Source organism: Ochlerotatus camptorhynchus, unplaced genomic scaffold (assembly GCF_037179485.1).
Source record: "Ochlerotatus camptorhynchus isolate MF236.1 unplaced genomic scaffold, CSIRO-AGI_Acam_v1.1 ptg000290l, whole genome shotgun sequence".
Lineage (NCBI taxonomy): Eukaryota > Metazoa > Arthropoda > Insecta > Diptera > Culicidae > Ochlerotatus > Ochlerotatus camptorhynchus.
In genome coordinates this window covers 2,123,865-2,137,649 of record NW_027040779.1, presented here as the reverse complement: position 1 = coordinate 2,137,649, position 13,785 = coordinate 2,123,865, and the positions used below count along the sequence as shown (strand labels likewise).

At 42.0% G+C, this 13,785-nt stretch overlaps 1 protein-coding gene across 1 annotated transcript in view; it reads left to right on the top strand.

Annotated features, from left to right (window-relative positions):
- The window catches only part of LOC135706744 (uncharacterized), a 282,223-nt gene extending 271,565 nt beyond the window's left edge, over positions 1 to 10,658 (top strand). The window contains exon 6 of the mRNA XM_065228398.1: positions 10,554 to 10,658. Coding sequence (XP_065084470.1) covers positions 10,554 to 10,658 — 105 coding nt within the window. The remainder of the gene's footprint in view (positions 1 to 10,553) is intronic.
- The last annotated feature ends 3,127 nt before the right edge of the window (positions 10,659 to 13,785 follow it).

Here is a 13,785-nt window from a genome sequence, read left to right as displayed (position 1 = left end):
AAAGCGCAAAAAACTAATTTGACAAGCGAGTACAGGATTGTTAACGGAATTACGACTTGTGCGAAGGATTGAGCATGTCAACCCTGTCCCAAAGTACCGCCAGTCCGGGTGACAGGAAATGATGCCGAACATTCAACATGTTTTAAAGATGATATAAAGGACAATCCTGAACTTATTGCAACGCACAGAAACAGCTGTAACTTTTTAACCACGGTAACAAATGACTTGACATTTTTAGAGAATATTCTTAGAAGAATTCTTAGTCTGCACCTTTCATTCCTCGATGTGAGGTGCCACAAGAGAGCAATTTTTTTTTTATATAATTACTTTATTTGTACAGGCTCAATCGAATAAACTTTACAGAGCCGAGTTATCCTTTGCGTTATACATTATTACTGTCTTAAATTTAAAGTTAAAGGAACTGGACCGAGTACTCGCGGTTGTCTCGAGGTTAGTGGAGATTTACAATTTTTTGGATAGGAAAAGGGAAGAAGGAGGTTTGAAATGTGGTTTACGATACAACTATTTAATTAATCCTAAAGCATGAAATTATTTCTATTCATCTTGAAAACAAACATTGAAAAAAAAACCCACACGTACAAAACACAAACTAAACACAAGGTTAATCAAACTTACAATCTAAGGTTAATATCCTTAAAGTAAACATATATGAGTTTCATAAACTCCAGATCGCGTCTAGCCAAAATATCCCGAACTGGAACATTAGGTTGTCTACCTCGAGCCCGAAGGGAATCATAAAAATGTGATCTGACTCCACGATACTCCGCACAAGACCAAAGGATGTGATCAGCGTCCTGGTAACCTTGTCCACATTCACAGAGATTGCTGTCTCCCAACCCCACACGGAACAAGTGAGCGTTTAGACAATAGTGATTGGACATGAGACGAGACATCACGCGTATGAAGTCTCGACTCAAGTCCAACCCTTTGAACCATGCAAACTTCGACACCTTAGGGATAATTGAATGTAGCCATCGTCCCAAGCTCCCTTCACTCCATTGATTTTGCCAGCTAACGAGCGACTGCTGACGATAAATAGAGAAAAATTCACTATAGGCGATTTGTCGATCATAAATGTCGCCTTCCATAGCGCCCACCTTCGCAAGTGAATCCGCCTTCTCATTGCCCAAAATTGAGCAATGCGAAGGGACCCACGCGAAGGTGATGATGAAAGAGCGCACGGATAAAGTACTAAGCAGTTCTCGTATTTTCAAGAGAAAATACGAGAAGTGCTTTACCGGCCTAATGGAACGGATAGCCTCGACAGAACTGAGACTATCCGTAAAAATAAAGTAGTGGTCTGGAAGAAGTGAAGCAATAGTTTCCAAAGTGTAGTGAATTGCTGCCAGTTCAGCCACATACACAGAACAAGGAGCTTCAAGTTTTCGAGAGGCGCTATGAAATTCATTAAATACACCAAAACCAGCGGACTCCTCTATTAGAGATCCATCTGTGAAAAACGTTCTTGCAGAATCAACATGGCCAAACTTTGCAGCGTATAATGACGGAGCAATCATAGGACGATGATGCTCTGGAATTCCGCGGATTTCCTGCGTCATAGATAAATCAAAATTCACTGAATTGCCGAAATCGGAGAAGATTACACGATTGGGAATATTTCTTGAAGGGCTGACATCCTGTGTTAAATATAGGTAGTACAAAGTCATAAAACATGTTTGAGGATTTAGCTCCAGAAGCTTCTCAAAATTTTCGATCACCAGTGGGTTCATTACTTCGCAACGGGTGAGGAGCCTAAGAGATAACTCTGAAAAACGGACGGATAGTGGCAACATGCCCGCCAGCACTTCGAGACTCATAGTATGAGTCGAGTGCATGCATCCTAACGCGATACAAAGACAACGATACTGGATCCGTTCCAGCTTGATGATGTGCGTTTTAGCTGCCGACTGGAAGCAAAAACTACCGTACTCTAAAACCGATAAAATCGTTGTCCGGTACAACGTCAGAAGATCTTGTGGATGGGCTCCCCACCACGTTCCGGTAATTGATCGAAGGAAATTGATCCTTAGTTGGCATTTTCGTCTCAGATACTCAATGTGGGATCTCCAGGTGCATTTGGAATCGAACCAGACCCCGAGATATTTAAAAGACATGGAATGAGTGATCGGTTTACCCAAAAGTTGAAGCTTCGGTTGTGCTGGGCTATGCTTCCTAGAAAAAACGACCAACTCAGTTTTCTCCGTGGAGAATTCGATACCTAGCTGAATAGCCCAAGTAGACAAATTGTCCAAGGTATCCTGTAAGGGTCCTTGCAGGTCAACCTCTTTTGGCCCTGTGATAGACACTACGCCGTCATCTGCAAGTTGTCTCAACGTGCAATTGTCACTAAGACAGACATCAATTTCTCTAACGTAGAAATTGTACAAAAGGGGGCTTAAACATGAGCCTTGGGGGAGACCCATGTAGCTAAATCGAAAAGCTGTAGAGTTTCCATGAGAAAAGCTCATATGTTTTTCTGACAGCAAATTGTACAAAAAATTATTCATTAATGGAGACAATCCACAAGCGTGGAGTTTCTCTGAAAGAACTTCAACGGATACTGAATCAAAAGCCCCCTTGATATCCAAGAACACAGAAGCCATTTGCTCTTTCTTAGCAAAAGCTAACTGAATTTCCGAGGAAAGCAACGCGAGACAGTCGTTCGTTCCCTTACCCCTACGGAAACCAAATTGAGTATCTGAAAGAAGGTGGTTCGTCTCAACCCATTTGTCGAGGCGAAAAAGGATCATTTTCTCCATCAATTTCCGAATACACGACAGCATCGCGATGGGCCGAAACGAATTGTGATCCGACGCGGGTTTATCAGGCTTTTTAATGGCTATCACCCTTACTCGTCTCCAATCGTCGGGAACAATATTGAGCTCCAAGAACTGATTGTACAAGTTCAACATGCGCCTCTTAGCGACGTCTGGGAGGTTTTTCAGCAAGTTGAACTTGATTCTATCAGATCCCGGGGCAGAATTGCCACACGAAAGGAGAGCGAGTGAAAGTTCCACCATTGAAAAAGGCTGACTGATTTCGTCTACCGAATTCGCGGTTTCGCGAGGAATCAACTGCGACGGCACGGAATCCGGACACACTTTTCGCGCGAATTTAAGAATCCATTGATCCGAGCATTCCTCGCTTTCGTTGTTAGTAGACCGGTTACGCATTCTTCGCGCCGTACTCCAAAGCGTATTCATAGACGTTTCGCGCGACAATCCGTCTACAAACTGCCGCCAGTAACCCCGTTTTTTGGCCTTGATGAGGCTCTTGAGTTCGCGTTCAAGAGATGTGTATGCGTTGAAATGCTCGCGTGTTCCGCGTTTCCGAAAAAGTTTAAACGCGTTGGACTTTTTACGGTAAACCTCCGTGCATTGTTGATCCCACCAGAGCGATGGTGTTTTCTTACGAATAGACGATCGCGGCACCGGTCGTGTTTGAGCTTGAAGTGCGCTGTCGACGATGAGATTAGAGAGGAAATTATATTCCTCCAACGGCGGAAGCTCTTCCACTGACGATGCTGTATCGTCTATCGCGGATTGGAACTTAGTCCAATCGATGTTACGGGTTAGATCATACGCGACGTTAACGGATTCTGACGAGTTGAACCCACTGGCAATCGAAATTTTGATCGGCAGATGATCACTACCGTGCGGATCCTGGATTACATGCCAAGTGCAATCCAACGATAGTGAATTGGAGCAAAAGGTGAGGTCTAATCTGCTACCATTCGAGGATGGACCAGCCAAACGTGTTACTTCTCCATTGTTAAGGATTGTCATGTTGAAGTTGTCGCAGAGATCATAAATCAAAGTAGAACGGTTATCATCGTACAGCTCCCCCCAGCCTGTACCGTGGGAGTTAAAATCTCCCATGATCAACCATGGAGCGGGAAGTACCGCACATATGTCGAAAAGTTGTTTGCGATTAACAGAGACTCTAGGAGCAATATATACAGAAGCAATACAAAGGCTCTTACCTTTAATGGTAGCCTGACATGCGACAACTTCAATACCGGGGAATTCGGGAAGATTCACTCTATAGAAGGAATGGCACTTTTTGATCCCCAAAAGTACCCCTCCTCCACGTGAATCCCCACGATCCAATCGAATAATGTTAAAATCAAAAAAAGGGAGATCAATTTCTGAAGAGAGCCATGTTTCACAGAGGGCAAATGCATCGCAATTATTGTTATGGACTAAATACTTGAACGAATCTAATTTCGGAATAAGACTTCGACAATTCCACTGTAGAACAGTGATCAAATCCCCGACCTCGTTTGGAAAATTATCCATCGAAGGAGATGATAGCTGCAAGAAGGGGCCATTTTGAAGTCAATTGCTTCAAGAAGGATTTCACAGTCGGAAGCAATGTGAGGACAATGCTTTTCAGAGGATCAGAAATGTTGAGGTATTTGAGAATACCGTCCACAATGTCATCAAATGAGAACAGCCCAGATGAAGAAGGGGCTTCTGTTCTTAAAATTGGGGCATCAGGGGTTTTGGATGTCCCCGGAAGAGGTGGAAAATCCTGGGTATAATCAGTTCTGCGGAATCCAGGAGGAGTAGAAGTCTCCTTTTTTCCACCACTCCTTGATTTGGGCAAGCTGATTTGGGGTTCTTGATCTGCAACTTTCCGCGAACGGATGCGTTTTCGTTTCCGGGCAGAACCTTCCGGAAAACTGAAAGAAACTCCCTCCTCAGCCAAGTCAGAGCCAGACTCGTCATCTGACAAAAGAGCGAAGGGATTTGTTTCGTTGGTCGATGGCTTGGCTGTCTTAAGCATTTCTGCAAAAGACCGCCTGGAACGTTCCTTAAGGGAGCGTTTCATTTTGTCCCCGAGCTGTTTGTACGCCGGGCACGACGAGAGAGCATGAGGAGGAGTTCCATTGCAGTACACGCATTTTGGTGCAGTAGCTGCGCAGGCGCCATCCTCATGCTTCTCCCCGCATGTGGAGCAGCGTGCCTTGTTGCCGCAGTGGGAGGCCGTATGTCCCAACCGCTTACAATTCTGGCAGTTCATGACCCGAGGTACAAACAACCGCACAGGAAGACGAAGTTTTCCCAGCTCGATGTATTGAGGAAGGGCAGATCCAGAAAAGGTCACCCGAAACGAGTCTGTGGGGGTAAAACTCTTTTTACCCTCGCTGAGCGATACTGACTTCATTCTATGAACGGCCAGTATCTTTACCGGAGGAAGCAAGGGGTTCTTGAATCGGCCAACCGCTTGCTTCTCCAGTATCTCGGGGTTCAGGCTCGCCTCAGTGACCACGCCTTCGATCTCCACATCAGAGGCTGGAATGTACACCCTATATTCCAGTGTGAAAAACTGGGAAACAGCAATTTCATTGGCCTGTTTCAGGTTAGCGACGGTCACACGAAGTTTGTTGTGCCTAACCTTCGTTATTTCGGTCACGGCAGAGAATCGCTTTGTCAGATCATCAGATATCTGAACAACATTCAAGGGTTTGGTTTTGGGCTGAAAATAGACAACCCATGGGCCAGTCGAGTCATTCGGGTAGGCCCGCAATCTGGTGCTTTTCTCATCCTGCCCATTGACAGACTGAGACGACGAACCAGGGATGACATCATCATTATTCTGAGATGAATGGTCATCCATGTCGTCTTCTGACAAAACATCCATTTTGTTCAACTAGTGGGAGCGCAAAACGCTCTCCCACTGAACGCACAGACACAATACACAGAAAACACTACAAACACAGAAATACAAAATGAAAATTTAACTAATGGAGGAGGAAGAGAAACAAAAAAAAACAAAAACTTATCTGATAATTCTATACTACTACCACCGAGCGTTATATGTGTAGGCGTTTACACAGATAGCTGGAAGAGACGAGCTGCGTGGATGACCTTCGTTGTGGTGCACTTGATCGAGGCTCGGTACTCAGCGCACACAGGCGCACGATGATTGATGAACGATGTAGATGTAGAAACGGGTGCTCACACTCGATGATGATGATACGTAAGCGGGTATGCGTGAGCGCGTATGCGTGACCACGCAACGATGATGCCCAAATTGGTTTGCGAATTACCAATAGCACGGATTAATCGTTCCGAAAATGACACTTTCTACTACAAAAAAACTCACTTTTCGATCAATTTACCGGGAACTATGCCAGGAGTCACTTAGTGAGAAAAAACTGATAATTTATATCAAGCGAATACCGAGAAAACTTCCAAAACAACGGAGCGCGAAACAAGTCGACCGTACTTCTTGCTAGGACGCAGTGAGATGCAAGAGAGCAATTTGGGGCCGCTGTTATTCGCGTTGTTCTTCAATGATGTGTCCCACGTTCTTCTGAATTGCTGCTTAATGTTCTACGCAGACGATTTAAAAATCTACCTGGTTGTTAGGAGCACCGATGATTGCCGTCAATTGCAACAACAGCTAGATTTGTTTGTCAGTTGGTGTGCACTGAATCATCTAGCAGTCGGTGTGTCCAAATGCTGAATCATATCCTTTCGAAGAACGAGAAATTCTATCCTACATGACTATACTATCAATGGCACTGTACTGAATCGGGTTGATCATGTTAAAGACTTGGGTGTGGTACTGGATCATCAACTCACATTCAAAATGCACTATTCGGAAATAGTTGATAAAGCAAATCGTCAACTTGGATTTATTCTCAAGATAGCGAACGAATTTGATGACCCTCTGTGTTTGCGATCTCTGTATTGCTCGCTAGTAAGATCAATTCTTGAATTTGCTTCTGCCGTCTGGTCTCCGAACGATGCTGTGTGGATTTCACGAATCGAATCAGTGCAGCGGAAATTTGTGAGATGTGCTCTACGAGGCTTGCCATGGATCGACTCATTACGACTACCACGCTACGAGCACCGCTGTGCGCTGCTTGGTATTGAACCGCTAGTGGAAAGACGCAAGTTCAGCCAAGCTATCTTAGGAGCCAAAATTTTACGCTCCGAAATAGACTGCCCTGCATTGCTGAGTCAGCTCAACATCTACGCCCCTCAACTAGTGCTGCGATCTAGACAGCTATTGCGCCAGCCAACGAGACGAACACAGTACGGATCCAACAATCCCATCGATTCGATATGTCGAAGACTCCAAGACAATTACAGCTTGTTTGACTTCAATATCTCTACCAACGTCTTTCGAAACCGCCTACGGAATCGACCAGAATGATTTTGATTTTTCTGTAAAACGCGTTAAAGTTTTTTTTTTAGTTAAGTTTTATTCATTAAGACCACGATGTCAGATGGATTTATACAATAAATACAAATACAAAGACAAAGACAACAATAGACCAAGGTTCTATGGCAAACTAATACCCACTTTTCAATTAGGGAATCCAAAAGCTGTCTTTAAATGTAATTTTTAGAACTCTATGAGCTCTATTGAAATTCTTCGCAAAAGTTCTCTGGAATTATTTTTAGAACTCTTCTTGACTTTTACTCAGAACACCTTGGATCTGAAATTGCCTTAGAGTTTCAGAAGAATTTCCTCAGTATTATCCAGAAATTATTCACGAAATGAGCTAGAAATTATCGGTACTCCCTAGAAATTTTCCTCAAAAACCCTTTGGAATTTAACTCAAAATTTATTTTTTTCGGTCTTCTTCGGAATTATCTTGAAACTATTTGCAGGATTCACAACAAATTATTCGCAGAATTTTCTTTGAATTCTCCCCAGAAATATTTTGAAACTATCCTAAGAATTCAATATCCTTGAGGTTCTTCTCGGAATATTTTAGAACTTTTTTTTTTCTCAGAACACCTTGGAGCTGAAATTTCCCTAAAGTTTCAGAAGAATTTCTGGAGAATACGGAGGAAATTCTTCTGAAACTTTAGGGAAATTTCAGTTCCAATACAGAATTTCCTCTGTTTTCTCCAGAAATTCTTCCCAGAATGAGCTTGAAATTATCCTCGAAATTCCCTTGAAATTTTCATCAACATCCCTTTGGAATTTTCTCAAAATTTAATTTTCTCGGTATTCTTTTCGAAATTATCTTCGAACTATCTGCAGGATTCACTAGAAATTATTCGCAGAATAATAATGGAATCATCCCCAGAAATCTTTTCTTTTGGAACAGTCCTCAGAATTCAATACCGTTGAATTTCTTCTCGGAAGTCAAGTTTAAGTTGTCCGTCCATTCACCAAAACGTTGAAGTTTTTCTACCAGAAATGTTCAATAAAGCTTGCCGCTACATTCACCAGAACTGTGCAATTTTTACATCAGGAATTTTCAATACAAACTTGCCCGCAGGTAATTTTAGACCAGAAAATTTCAGTTGACCAGCATGGTGGTAATTTTCCACCGAAAATCTATACATATAAAAATGAATTTCTGTCTGTCTGTTCCGAGCAGGAGAATATAACTAATGAATACTCAATTTTGATCTGATACGTAAATTTTGTATTGACCAGCATGACATAAGAGGTAAAACCCCAAAGAATAGTACCAAAAAAATACATGGAAAATTCTTTGCAAATACCAAAAAATGATATTTGGATACCAAAAGAATGCCTAAGAGATATTTTTTTGGTATTGCATCATCAAAATTTGGTATTGGAATGGTATTGTGGGAACATTTTTTTTTTGATATTATTCTTTGGTATTATACCTCTTATAATTATTACCAATTTAAGGTATTGAGATATTTGTTCCTGTTCGGGGTCTGACCCTTATAGACTCGGAAACTACTGAACCGATCGGCGTGAAAATTTGTATGCAGCGGTTTTTGGGGCAGGGAAAGGTTCTTATGATGGTTCGAGACCCCTCCCTCCTCTGTAAAGGGGGAGGGGGGGCTCCCATACAAATGAAATAGAAATTTCTGCAAAACTCGAGAACTAATCAAGAAAATGGAACCAAATTTGGCATGTGGAGGTTATAGAGGGTAGCCCCTTAGATAAGATTGGTAGACCTTTTTTAATTGGCGCATAAACTCAAGCTTATATTGAATCCCGAGCAAGGCCGGGCACACTGAGCTAGTGTTCAATAAAAATTGCTTCCCCAATCTTTTGATTCGTGCAGATTTCCTTTTTCTATTTTCTATCAGACATTTTTAATACATCTGGCTTCTCCTATCATCAGAATGTTGCAGATTTTCCACCAAATAAAGCTTGCCCCTATTTTTGGATTTTTCATCATAAATTTTATAAATTTTCTGTAAATCATCAGAATGGTGCAAATTTTACACCAGAAATTATTATTAAAATTTGTTTCTCTATTCAGCAGAAGGATGCAAATTTAAGAACAAAATTTTTCCGAAAAGCTTGCTCATTTGTTCACCAGAACGGTGCAGATTTTCGACCAGAAATTTTCAATAAAGCTTAATTTTAAATAAAGCTTGTACCTTCATTTACCCGACCTGTGCAAGTTTTCCACCAGAGCAATGCAAATTTTTCAATAAAGCATGGTCCTCCATTCACCAGAACGGTACACCAAAAATTGTCAGTGAAGTTTGTTTTACCATGCACCTTTATGGTGCAATTTTTTGGTGGCAAATCAATCATGCACCAGAATGGTGCAGATTTTCAGCCATGAATTTTCAATGAAGCTTGCATTCATCAGAACAATGCAAATTATGCACCAGAAAAATGAATAAACCTTGCTTCTACATTCACCACAGTGTTGCGAACTATCCTCCAGCAATTTTCAGTTAAATTTGCACCTCCAAGTTTGTAGTGTCAATTTTTCCACCAGTGTTATTCATTTTGATTAGTCTCTCCATGCACCACCTTGATGATATTTTTACACCAGAAATATTCAATAAAAAACTTTTTCTACGATTTACCACCACGAAGGTGAATTTTTTCAACTTTAAATTTACCCTCTTTTTTTAACCCTCCATGAACCACCTTGAAACAAAAATTACACCAGAAATTTTTTGTATGCACCACTGTGGTGCAATTTTTTTAACAAAAATTTTCATTGAAGTTTGTCCCTTCATGCGCCTTTTGTGGTGCAATTTTCAAGCACCATCTCGAAGGAATTGGCGCAATAAAAGCTTTACAGTGCCCTTATATTATGAAATGAAGTTATTTTACCTTCAAATCAAGTTATTTTATATTCTAATTTTGTAAATGTGAAAACAAAAATCTTTTTTATAAAAAATATATTTATATGCCCCACCCTGCCACGATATGGAATTTACTAATAGGGTTTTCGTTTATGTTCATTGGAATGTTTTATTCCATAGAACTTGAAGGAGCCTTTTGCTTCTTCCTTGTTTAGATGATAAATTAAAAGATAATGAGGTAAAACTAAAGGTATTTACCTTCAATCTGTGTTAGATTGGATATTTACATGATTTTTTTTGCGTTTTAATCTGCAAAACAGTATCTTTTTACAGCGGTACGTTCCTTCACGCCGGAATATATGCATTTTTGTTTGGAATGCCCTGATGGGTGGTATCGTGGTATGCCGTCGGGTAACTAAACCGATCTCCTAATCTGGAGGAGGTGGTCATACCAAGACATTTTGCAGCTGTTGTCTCCTATGCAAGCAGTGAATCACGAAGTCTCAAATGAAAACGAATCGGAAGATACGACCGACACCGAATGCAGTTCCTGCGACGAATCTATACATGAAGAAATGGAAGAAACCATCGTACGAAGAGATCCAGTCCTTTCAAGATAACTGGACGTGAACGTTGGGGCGCTTCCAGATGGACGAAAGGCAGTTGACTGCAATTGTCTGTATAAGCGGAAGTTGGTCGAGCATCCCGGAAAAAATAACCATACAATTACCATAAAATAATATAAAATCCCAATAAAATCTATTGCCAACAATCGATCCTATTGTATGTATATGATACAAGTAAATTTAAAATAGTGTTATTACAAAAGATAATATGTTCCATAGAGCATGAATTTTCAACAATAGAAAAACAATAAAATTAATGGTAAATAACTCAAGTTTATTCGTGAAAAAGTGATTTTCTGTACGGTTAAGATACATAACAACCCCCTTGTTCTATTGTAGATTTCCACATTTACCATAGATTCTATCGTGGAAACTATAAATTATATGGTTATTTTATAGTTGTTGACAATACAATTTATTTTAAGTACAATAAATTCTATTGTATGGTTACAATACATTTCAGTGTACCTGTATCGTTCTTTGTTTACGGGATGGGCCACACTATACGATATAAGGCGAGACCGGTCGCACATGGTTTTAGTCAGAAGTTCAGCACTGACTATGGCCAGGTGTTCGCTCCGGTGGCAAAACAGGTAACATATCGTTCTTTGCTAACCTTTACCACGCGTTGTAAGCTTCTAGTCAAGAACGTCGATATTAAAACGGCCTACATGGAACGCTTACTGAAGACGTATACATGCGTCAACCGAAAGGGTACAAGACTGGGAAAACCTCTACGGTCTGAAGCAGTCCGGACGGATTTGGAACCAGATGATTGATGATTGTTTCAAGAAGCTGGGTTTTCTCCAATCTACTGCTGAGTTAGAACCAAGGGTGAGAAGCAAGCGTTCATCATTCTGTACATCGACGATATGTTCATCGTGTGTGAGACCATGCCGGAATATGAAGCTATCCTGAAAGCGTTATCTAGGAAATACAAAACCACTTTCCTTGGCGATGTCCGGCGGTATGAATAAGATGGAAGTGTTCTGCTTAATCAACAGTGTTACATCCAACGACTGGCCTCGCGATTTGGACTGTTAATGGCGAAACCATCATCCATCCCGATGGACCCAGGCTATCTTCTAGCAAAGGAGGAGGAGTCAAGTAAGCTACCAAACAATACGTCGAACTTTAGTTTGGTTGGTGGTTTGCTCTACGTAGCAGTCAACACGAGGCCGGATGTGGCAAACAGCGCGTTTCTTTGCTTTGAAGGAAGGTGAGTTTACCAGATTCGATTGACTGGACCGAAGCAAAGCGTACAATGCGATACCTGTTTGCAACGAAATTTTTTTTTTGCTGGACTTGAGAAATGCAAAAGCTGACCTGAAGGCTAACGCGGATGCGGATTGGGCAGGCGATCATCTGGACCATAGATCCTGTTCACGCACATAAAATCGATGGTAATCGCCGGTGTCTCACGCACTTAGTTCCTACACGCAGTGATATCGTCACTATGAAAAAGCACCTTGAATCGCGGTTAGAGATTTCACACCGCAAATTTTCGAGATGGCTCTTCGGAAGACTCCATTGCTTGTGCGCACTGTTACTAGCCGGATGTTGTCGTAAAAGCCTCGGAATATTTCGGTGACTCGACCAAGATTCCACTTCAGCGGTGGTAAGACCATAGTTCCTATGTCACGTTGCCTTGTCCATTTCGTGCGATTATGCAGGTCCGAGAGATGCAGAGTAGTTCATTTTTCCCACAGCGTCCAGATGTAGTTCTGCAATCTTTGCCAGACTGAGAGCCGATTAGCAGAAAGATGCTCCAGGTTCGACTCAGCGATTGCTGTCAGCGGTCGTTGAACTAGAAAATGACCTGGTGTGAGCGCTTTGAAGTCTCCAGGATCGTTACTAGCTGGAGTGAGGGGTCTGGAGTTCAAAACCGCTTCGATCTGTACGAGAACTGTCTGCATTTCGTCGTAGAGCAGAGTTCTTGTTCCGATGGTTTTCTTGAAGACGTTCTTGAAGCATTTTACGGCAGCTTCCCATAAACCTCCGAAGTCTGGTGATCCTGCCAGGATGAACTTTAAGTCAATTCTCTCCGATGCGGCGTTACTGGCTACTGCGTTCTAGAACTGCTGACGTTCGAACAGCTTCAGTATTTCCCGTAGTTCTTGATTAGCTTCTACAAAGTTCTTGGCGTTGTCGCACATAATCAACGCTGGACCTTCTCGACGAGCGGTGGAGCGTTTCAATGCTGCTAGAAATGCTTCGGTGGTGAGATCGGCGACAAGTTCAATGTGTACTGCCTTGGTGACGAGGCACACCAATACAGGAACATAGCACTTCACGGGAGGACTACGACGTTGTGGATAGGTGACCAGGAACGGGCCGCAGTAATCCACACCCACCTTCATGAATGTTGGTGCTGGAATTACTCTTTCCGGTGGAAGCTCGGCCATCAACTGTTGTTGACATCGGTGATGCATTCGTGCAGGATTCATCGTACAATGTTACGGATGTTCGTGTGCTTGCGATCAGAACTTGTTGCCCGGATTGAAGCATCGTCAAGTGGTAATGCCGAATTACCAGTTTAGCGAGAGGATGGCGATGGTCGAGTATCATCGGATGCTTCCGACTCTCCGATACCAGCGCATTCTGCAGCCGACCGCCAACGCAAACGATGCCCTCATGGATCTGAGGATTCAACGATGATATCCTGGACGAATCTTGAACCTGCAGCTTTCGGGACAAACTTGCTATCTCCTGCGGGAAGCATTCCTTTTGTGACAGTCGAACCAAGTTCTTGAGTGCATCTTCATACTCCTGCGTTCCGATGTACCCGAATTTCCTGGAAGTTCGGTTAGCTCTCTACACAGTTCGAAAAGGTAGTGTAAATTTCTGTTCAATATGATGCACATAAATGGAGCGTCACATATCATATACGTTTACATTATATATCATGTAAAGTTCTGACACATTTCATGCAATGTAGCAAATATTGTATACAAAAGCCCATATTTGTAAACAATATTGTTTGCAAGTTACTCGGTGGCGTGAAATGAAATACAAGTCTACGTAAATGAATGTTTACATCACAATTAAAATTCAGAATTTTTATCTGTTTATTCATTGTGGCGAAATCGGCGAATCCAGACCACCATACGAACTAGACTGAAGAGCGACGA